The sequence below is a fragment of the Sorghum bicolor genome, chromosome 2 (genome assembly GCF_000003195.3).
Source record: "Sorghum bicolor cultivar BTx623 chromosome 2, Sorghum_bicolor_NCBIv3, whole genome shotgun sequence".
Classification (NCBI taxonomy): domain Eukaryota; kingdom Viridiplantae; phylum Streptophyta; class Magnoliopsida; order Poales; family Poaceae; genus Sorghum; species Sorghum bicolor.
Window position 1 is genome coordinate 51550913 of NC_012871.2, and position 9368 is coordinate 51560280.

Sequence of the window (9368 nt, forward strand, 5' to 3'; positions counted from 1 at the left end):
TGTTGTAGATGTTTCACTATTCTATATAAATTTGTTTTAACCTAAAATAGTCCGACTTAGAGCAAACTCCCAAGTCCTTTTTTATTTTAGGACAAAGGTAGTATATGGCCCGATAAATATTACTATTAATCATTCATATAAGACGTACCTTTTATTTAAGATTTCAAGCTAGCTTGAATTCCAACTCACTACCGGAAAATGAGCCTAAATCTCTTAGAGCAACTTCAACAGCTTTGTTATTCTTGTTATGGAGGCCTTTTAGAACTTCTATAGTAGAAAAATAGGTTCCAACAGATGTGTTATTTGGTTTTGTAAAATAGAAAGTTTGCTATCCCTTGATTTTCGCTGGCCATATATAGCCAACCACTCGCACTAGCTATCTGATAGCAAGGCTGTTGTGAACCTCTTCTTTTTTAAGAAGTTATCTATTTTACAAAATGGCTAAACATTAGAATTTGACTACTAAGTTTAGCCAAGCTCTTGGAGATGCTCTTAGGCCTTGTTTAGTTCCCACCAAAATCCAAAAAGTTTTCAAGATTCTCCATCACATCGAATCTTGCGGCACATGCATGAAGCACTAAATATAGACGAAAACAAAAACTAATTACATAGTTTGCCTGTAAATCGCGAGACGAATCTTTTGACCCTAGTTAGTCTATGATTGGACAATATTTACCACAAACAAACGAAAGTGCTACAGTAGCGAAAATCCAAATTTTTTTACATCTAAACAAGGCCTTAGGGGGTGTTTGGGACTGCTTCACAAACTCCACTGTGGAGCAGCTCCACAAAAAACTAAAGTTGTGGAGTACCTCTTTAGGTGCTCTCACAACTCCACCCTTTTTCCTCGAACTGAGTGCGTGGAGCTGAAACCGTTTAGCTAAAAAACGTGAAGCGGAGCTGAAAAACTTAGAGCAGAGCAGTCCCAAACACCCTCTTAGTCTTTCACGAGACCTCGAAGAAAACGTTAGATCCATAATGCCCCACAAATGCGCTGAAACACATCGCTACTCTTCACAAAAGTAGGGTATAACTATGCTTCTTATTATTCATCCCGTTAATAATTACTATATATATACAATGAAGTAGACATTCTTATTAGTTCCGTTTGACCATGGTCAGATTTACAGCTTACACTTCAAAAGGCAAAAGCAGTAAGAGAACCATGGACGCAAATTTTATGGTGCCCATTGTTCATTTCCCTCCCTTAATAACATCTTTTTGTGAATAAAACACATGGCAACGAGCTCAGGCTTGCTTTACGCGACAAGCAATCTTTGGCATTCATGGTTTTGTACAAATAGAGAAGGAAAGAAATGGAGAAGTGTACTGATGTCTCAGCTTTTGCCGTCTATATTTATTCATGGCCACAAAACTAGCTTGTTTTATGGATTTGCTTGCAAGATATGATCATACGATTAATATGCAGGCAAGATATTCAATATAACTCCACAAGCGATAACACATATTTCTTCAAGCTGACGGTACAACATTATATTAGCAAAAAATATAAATGTACATTGTGCCTACAACACAAGGGCGTATTTAATGGAGCAACAAGGGTTCAAGATCCTCCTACGATTTGGTAGTCCATGAAGCCCCTTTAAGCCCCATGAAACTTTGATAAATGAAAGAGAGGAAGAAAAGACTACACGTGCTCTACTTATCGAGGACTCAAATTACCTCGAGATCTCAAACTTTTCCTAAGGTCTAGAGTTCATGGGGATGTCATTTGAATAAGCCACTTAATTGTTAGGGTTAAGAGTCCAAATTAGACCAGAAGGTTGAAGATGACTGCCCCCTCTTATAGCCTCCTAATAAGACCTTGATCATAGCCAAGAGGATTGAGGGGGATTGAATCGCCCAAAAGTTAATTAAAATCCTCTTCAATCTGCTCGATCCAATCTCTTGAATCCTCATAGTTTAGAAATCAAACAAACAAGGTCTAAATATTCTGTCCCACTGGTACAGCACATACTCCCTCCGTCCCAATAAGAATGCCGTCCTAGCGTTGGAGTGTTATCAAAAGAAAACGTCGTTTTAGAGCTTGAAGCCTACTCCTTCCGTCCCCAAATACTGCTATTTCTAGCAGATTTCAGACAGATTAATGTGGCAAACAAAAGACCATTCTACCCTCAATTAATTTGGGTTCCACCATTTCATCATGCACGTTAAGCTATGGTTCTCTGGTTCCAACGAGCTGCATTTAATGCCAACTAAACAGACTCAAACAATTACCATGCGCCAAAGTACTACTCCCTAGAAGAAATTAAATGAGCTGGTGACCACGGAAGTTACAAGGAGAAATTAAATAGACTGGTGGACTGAATATGCTAATAGAAATAGCAGTATTTGTGGATAAAAATTTCTCCTAGAAATAGCAGTATTTAGGGACGGATGGAGTATATGTAAACTTTACATATACGAGTAAGCTACGATGCAAAGCATGCAGGCACAAGGACAACATACATATAAAAATATAAAACAGAGTTCATAATACACCTGTGCGGTGAACCAGCACTCGATAAACATTCTGTCATAAAAGTTTGGCCGAGATTAGCGAAACTGGAGTTCAATAAAGACTAACTGTGCTCACTTAGTGACGTCGCTAAGTACATCACGACTACAGTGGTAAGTGGTAACAGGCTAGCTACTTCACCCTAGTAAACCTTAGAAGGTGCTCTAGAGCGTGAAGTTAGTCCTGTCCGAAGGAAGCTGGGGCTCCAGTAACTTGTCCAACATATCTCTCCGTTACACTAACGGTTGATCATATTCCTCCACTTATCCTTCAAGTCCACCTACAATACATCATACATACAACCCGTCAGTACCTTGATTGGCAACCACAGAAACTTCACTGTAATAACCAAGTACCCACCGGTGTTCTGCCGATAAAAACGTCAGGGTTGTTATTTAAAATGTCCTTCCAATTGCCACTACCATACCTACACATGAAACAAGCACAACATGACGATGAGGAACATACAACAACAGCAATCTAAACACCAGTGTTTTAGAACAAGAAAGCTGACGTGTCAAACAATAATAATATCTGAACATCAAGACAAAACATACTGTTCAACACCCTGTCTTAGTGTTTCTTCTTCTAATAAGCACCACTTCCTTGCTCTTCTACGCCTATTTTTGTTTTCTCCCGGTGGCAAAGGAGAAACTGGTGCTCTCCTTGGGCTAGGCAAGTGTGGTCTGCGTAATGACGGTTCTGAACTCTCAGGACCAGGTGATTCCTCCCACTGCAAACAAGTGTTTTCTTTTCAGAAACATGACCAGAATCTAACGTTTTACGGTAGTGATAGTAAGCTATCCTATAGGCTAACTATAAGGTATCTTAATTGAGCTTAAATTAGACTACAGTAAGATTACGTTTGAGTGTAACACAAAAGAGGGACTGTGGTAGAGCATTCATGATCCGAAATCCAAATTTCAGTAGCTACCTTACTAAAGTGAAACAAAATCCTACAACTATTAGGTTTTGTGACCCCATTTGATTATTTCTTGTCATGGTCACAGCATCTTACTAAGACTGCATATATCCTCAAAATATTTCATAACACATATCATCCAGATTTTGCAGAAAATAAAGGGAATCTAGGCAGGAGCAGAAAGTTGGCAATGTAGAGAACAATTTGTACTGACTACTGAAAACTCAATCAGTAGAGAAACAAATAAAATGTGAACAGACGATGTTTAATGCAAAACATTGACATGATATAGGCACTGATATCATCTTCAATCACAATGGAAACAAAGGCTAGTAATTACAATCACAAATTCAATTTAAAAATCAAAGCAAGTTCAGTATGGACAAAGTTCAAAAAGCAAAGATAACTCTTTCAAAAACAAATGCTCACCTGAAAGGTGCGTGCTGTTGGGTTCCAATCCATAAGGCTGTGAGGTTTACCTGTACTTGGACCCTTGCCTTTATCATTAGGAGCGCTCGGGCCTGCAGTGCCACAAGTTGTTGGTTGACCTCTTGCTTCTTCAGCATCCAAACTAACGCTTTTCTCCGTCCTTGCAGCCAATACCTCATCTGCAACTGCCTTCGCAGCTGGAAGCGGATCCTCCACAACACTGTGAAGCTCAGCACAGCTTGTTTTGAGCGAGTTAATCACCTTCTCAACAGCTGGTGTTGAAATTGGATTTGCACTGGAGGTGGGTTCTTCAAGTTTGCTGAGAATCTCATGTGTTCTTTCTTCCCCAGCTGTAAATTTCATTTCATATAATCAATTATAGGCTATGAAGGCCATGACCTTGTGAACACCAGAATTACAACAAATTAGAAACGTAAAACATCTAGCAGCTAACAATGCACATAAAGACCTAGAGCTGGCCCAAAAGATGAAACCCAAACTGCTCTATATAGAATGCATAGAATTGCAAAATCAATAAGAAACATAGATGCAGACAAACAGAAAGATACGGAGTACTAAAATAACTGATGTGAGTGGTATAAAGCCATTAAAATATTGTAGTGGCACCATCAAAAGTATTCAAAAGATTAAAATTATGTAGTTTGATCTATGATAAACAAGAAACTAGAAGCAGAAAAATTAGCAAGTACACTCCAATTACCTGTTTAGGATAGCTTCAACTAATGGTTGTTTCAGAGATAACACTTTAGACAAACAGATTTCTAGACCACGATGAATATGACCTCAAAATCCCGACTCAATGTTCCCCTTTTTTTATTATATCACTAAAAAAGACATGAAAGCCCCACTACACACTAGTTCCTTGAGTTAACCACAGACAGAGCAATCTACTCAAATCACAATGCTGCTGCAAAATACAATGTGCAACGAGTACATTGCTTGTATATAAACTTAGAGTTGCATTGCATCTGTGTTTGTCGTACACTATCTAGGTTATCTTCTCTGCTCCATGCCATCAACAAAATTATAGCATCGTGACTCATCCAATCCAGAGGCTACCAACAAATTTACTCATCAAACAAACCACAATGCCCTGGAAACCACACACCAAAAAAAAAACAAAAATGCTCACCCAAAATGCGGAGCTTGGCACGGGTGGCCTCATCCGCGGCACGCCATGTCTCGACGGCCCCATCCCCGACGATCCGCTCAGCCGCCTGAACGAGCAGCGACGGCCCAATGGCAGCCCACTCGGCGGCGAGGAGCTCCCTGACCCGCTCCTCCGTGGCGGACCGGTCGCCCCACAGCCCCCTGAGGACGGCCTGAGAGAAGGAGTTCCCGACGGCGGCCTCGAACTGGTCCACTGTGGTCATGACCTCATCGGAGGCGAGCGCGGGGGACCCTCCCTCGTCGACCGCGAGGCGCGCGCGGCCGTTGGGGCGCGCGAAGAGCGCCCCCGCGGCGTCGTCGAAGTCGGACGCGGAGACCGCGAGGTAGGCCGCGACGGCGATGTGGGCGGCGGCGATTGGGGAGGCGGGGGCGGGGAGCGCGGCCAGGAGCTGGAGCGTGTCTAGGGAGGATTCGGAGACCGGGTCGGCGGCGAGGCGGCGGAGGAGGACCGCGCGGCGGAGGCGCGGGGTCGGGTGGGAGGGGAAGGGGAGCGCGACGAGGAGCTTGGTGACCACGGCGGCGGGGACCGAGGGGTCGGCCAGGACGTGCTCCAGGATGAGGCTCGCGCCGACCGGCGTCACCCGCGGCATTTTGGGGGCGCTTCGTGCGGAGAGACGCCGCGGCGGGGATTCGAGCAAAGTGGGCGGCGGCGGAGAGACGCCGCGGCATTTTGGAGCCTTGTTCAGGGGGTGTTTAGTTTTTTTTAAAAAAAAATTAGGTTTTAGTTTATTATTTTGTATAATGGAATCAAACACTATGCAATTTTTTGACAAAAAAGTAGTTATTTTTTATTTTGGATTTTAGCCTCAAGAGACTAAAAAATCCAAAAAGAGTCTCAAGAAGCTTTCATAAGGGCAATAAATTCTGTATTTTGAATGGAACTAAATATGACCCTAAAAATTTTAGCATTTTGCATTTCTCTACTCTAAAGGAATTGACATTTTGCATTTTGTATTTTATGGGGAACTAAACACCCCCTTAAAGCAACTCCAAGAGCTTGGCTAAAATTAATAGCCAAATTCCATTGTTTAGCCATTTTGTAAAATAAAAAACTACTTAAAAAAGAAGAAGTCCACAACAGCCTTGCTATTTTACAAAATCAGATAGCTAGTGTCATTGGTTGGCTATATATGGCCACCGAAAATCAAGAGATAGCCAACTTTCTTTTTTACAAAACCAGATAATACATCTGTTGGAGCCTATTTTTTGCTACGCAAATTCTAAAATAGCCTCCACAACATGAATAGCTAAGCTGTTGGAGTTGCTTTCTCAAAAATTTGGCAATTTTTTTAAAAAAATTCTCCATCACATCAAATCTTGCTACACATGAATGGGTCACTAAATATAGATTAAAAAATAACTAATTGCATAGTTTGCATGTAATTTGCGAGACGAATCTTCTAAGTGTAGTTAATTAATGGTTGGACAATATTTGTTAAATACAAACAAAAATACTATATTGCCCATTTTATAAAATTTTTGCAACTAAACAAGACCTAGATATATACAACTCTAATATTCATGTATCCAAAGGGCCCTATTTGACATAAAAATAAAAAAAAGAAAATATCCATTTTTTATTTTTTTTAAGGTTAATAGATTGAACAGATACTCTAGAAGTATCTCGATAATTAGATCGCATAGTATATTTGGCCAGTTCATGAAGATCTTATTTGGATGTTCAAAGATTTATCTTAATCCATATATATATCAGAGTAGATTGAGATGAACACCCGTAGGATTTGTTTGTTTGCCTAGACTAAATTGACTCGGGCCGATAAGTAGAGTCCAGGTGTTCCTAGTTAGGCTAGAATACTCTCCAAAGTACTCCCTCCGTCCCCAAATACTGCTATTTCTAGCAGATTTCAGACAAATTAGTGTGGCAAACAAAAGACCATTCTACCCTCAATTAATTTGGGTTCCACCATTTAATCATGCACGTTAAGCTATGGTTCTCTGGTTCCAACGAGCTGCATTTAATGCCAACTAAACAGACTCAAACAATTACCATGCGCCAAAGTACTACTCCCTAGAAGAAATTAAATGGGCTGGTGACCACGGAAGTTACAAGGAGAAATTAAATGGGCTGGTAGACTGAATATGCTAATAGAAATAGCAGTATTTGTGGACAAAAATTTCTCCTAGAAATAGCAGTATTTAGGGACGGACGGAGTACAAGAGAAGGTTGCATGCCTACGACTTTTATTGTTTCCCTTGGTTCGAGTCAGAGCCTCTGTTCCCCAAGCGAATCGAAGCCTTCGTCCAAGTCACCGAGGCAGAGCCTCCGCCCCAATCCGTCGGAGTAGGCACTTCTCTGCCTGCACCCGCACCCCCTGCCAGCACCGACGCTCCATCTCCTCCTCCTGTGGCCGCCGACGCCCCTCCACTTCTCCCTAGCACCGGGTACGCAGAGGTGGGATGGAAAAGATCTAGTCGCAGATTCCACCGCCAGGAGCCAGTGTGTCCGAGATCCAGGAGCGGATTTCACTCTCTTCTCCTCCCCGACGATCCCCCACCTCGTCTTCTCCTTTGATGGCGTCCTCCCTTCTCTTCTCCTTCGTCGCCTCCCTCCCTCTGACGCTCCCATGCCCGCAGACGCGCTCCCCTTCTTTCCTCCATCGAAGATCTAGCCCTTCCTTCGCTTCGGTCTCTCGGAGATCTCCGACCACGCCCTCCTCTCCCCACGAGCGGCCACCGGCGCCGGTGTACGTTGTCATCTCCACTTTGGATGATAACCGAGGAGTGGAGAGAGAAGAACATGCTAGGGGCATTATGGTCATTTTTTTTCAATCTTGGTAGCGCGCCGAGTGCTCCAAGGACACTCTTACTAGGACAAAGGGAGTAGGCTTTATTGTCACCAAACTCTTGCGTTGCTACCAACCACACAACCAATTGGATTTGGCAAGACCATTTTGGAGATAATGTGAAAATTAAAGAACAAATTCAAAGCTTTTCCTTGTATCTCACTAGATCACAAATTGTGTACTCAAACTAGAGGATTCAGTTGAGACAAAACACGTGTAATTTCACATCCACGTCAAACGCAAAAGCAAAATAAAGTCGTTATCTTTCTCGAAGCAGAAAACGTAGTAGAATTTATGCCGTACTCTTCCGACCCGAGGCTATCTAGGCCTTGTTTAGTTCCCAAAAATTTTACAAAATTTTTCAGATTCTCCGTCACATCGAATCTTTAGACGTATGCATGAAGTATTAAATATATATGAAAATAAAAACTAATTACACAGTTTGGTCGGAATTGACGAGACGAATCTTTTGAGCCTAATTAGTACATAATTAGATAATATTTGTCAAATACAAACGAAATTACTACTATTCCTATTTTGCAAAAAATTTTGGAAGTAAACAAGGCCTAACCAACAAGTCGTCCAACGTGACTGTTGTTCGGATAAGCCACTCTTATACGATACGTATAATAATAATAATCAAACGAAAATCGAAGCAAATAAAAAAAAATCAACTGTAAAAGACAGGCCCTCGATCCATTCCAGAGACACGAGATGAGGCGACAAGGGATCCGACGTGTCAGAGAGCTAGTGGCTGAGCACCGATCTCGGACTCCCGGTGCGTCTCCACCGCAGGATCCAGGCTGACCGCCCCCACGGCCGTCCGTCCCCACCCACGCACACGCGACGCTGACTCATCGTCGCCTACACGCGGCGGCGTAACCGCCGTGCAAGCGCCAGTGCGCATCCGGGTCCCACCCGTCAGCCTCGCCGTCGCACGTGCCCTCGGGGCTGCTGCTGAGTCACCGCGTCGCCCGCCCCGAGACGCCATCTCTGTCGCGTTCGCGTACAAGCCCAGCGCACCCAGCTCCCAAACAGCCACGCGTGGGCCCAAGTCCACCACTGGACCCACGTGTCATGCACCTCCCAACCCGCGCTTTTTCGTACCCGCACCGGCCCCACGCTGCTGGCGAAACGACGCTGCTGCTGCTGCTCCTGTCCCGTCCCACCCGCTTAGCCTTGGGGTCACTGACACCGTGTCCCCACGGTGGGCATAACGGGAATTCCAAAACGCCCGCCCGGCCCCATCCCCCGCGTGTGTGGTGGCTTTAAAGCGACGCCGTCTCCTCGCTCGCTTCCTTCCCCATTTCCTCGCATCGCATCCGCCCTCTTGCTTGCTTCACACGAGCGACGCGATTACCAAATTTTTTTCCTTTTCCGGGGGAGTGGTTGTTCGTCCTGTCGGCGGCGGGCGGCGGAGGGATGGAGACGGCGGCCGCGGCGATGCTAGAGGCCGGGGTAGGGCGGTTCTCGCGGGCGCCGGCGATGGCCACGGCGCTGCTGG

The 9368-nt window shown here is 44.0% G+C and overlaps 1 protein-coding gene across 2 annotated transcripts; it reads right to left on the bottom strand.

Moving 5' to 3' along the window:
* On the bottom strand, nucleotides 2448-5725 carry LOC8064686. Of its 2 annotated transcripts, XM_002462122.2 has the most exons (5): nucleotides 5023-5718; nucleotides 3870-4219; nucleotides 3076-3251; nucleotides 2879-2945; nucleotides 2448-2798 (listed from the first exon to the last, which is right to left on the bottom strand). In XM_002462122.2, the coding sequence occupies exons 1-5, from the start codon at nucleotides 5648-5650 to the stop codon at nucleotides 2757-2759; spliced, it is 1263 nt and encodes a 420-aa protein (XP_002462167.1). In that variant the 5' UTR covers nucleotides 5651-5718; the 3' UTR covers nucleotides 2448-2756. The 2 variants fall into 2 exon arrangements, 1 of the variants encoding a protein (XP_002462167.1); XR_002449615.1 differs by lacking the exon at nucleotides 3076-3251 and having other exon boundaries at nucleotides 5023-5725.

Bases quoted from the DNA above. Each gene is read 5' to 3' on its own strand.
- LOC8064686 (XM_002462122.2), bottom strand. From the start codon at position 5,650: ATGCCGCGGGTGACGCCGGTCGGCGCGAGCCTCATCCTGGAGCACGTC. The intron at 4,220-5,022 runs GTGAGCATTTTT...TGAAATTTACAG, and splicing joins TGCCAAGCTCCGCATTTTGG to CTGGGGAAGAAAGAACACAT. The intron at 2,946-3,075 runs GTATGTTTTGTC...TTTCATGTGTAG, and splicing joins CTAAGACAGGGTGTTGAACA to GTATGGTAGTGGCAATTGGA.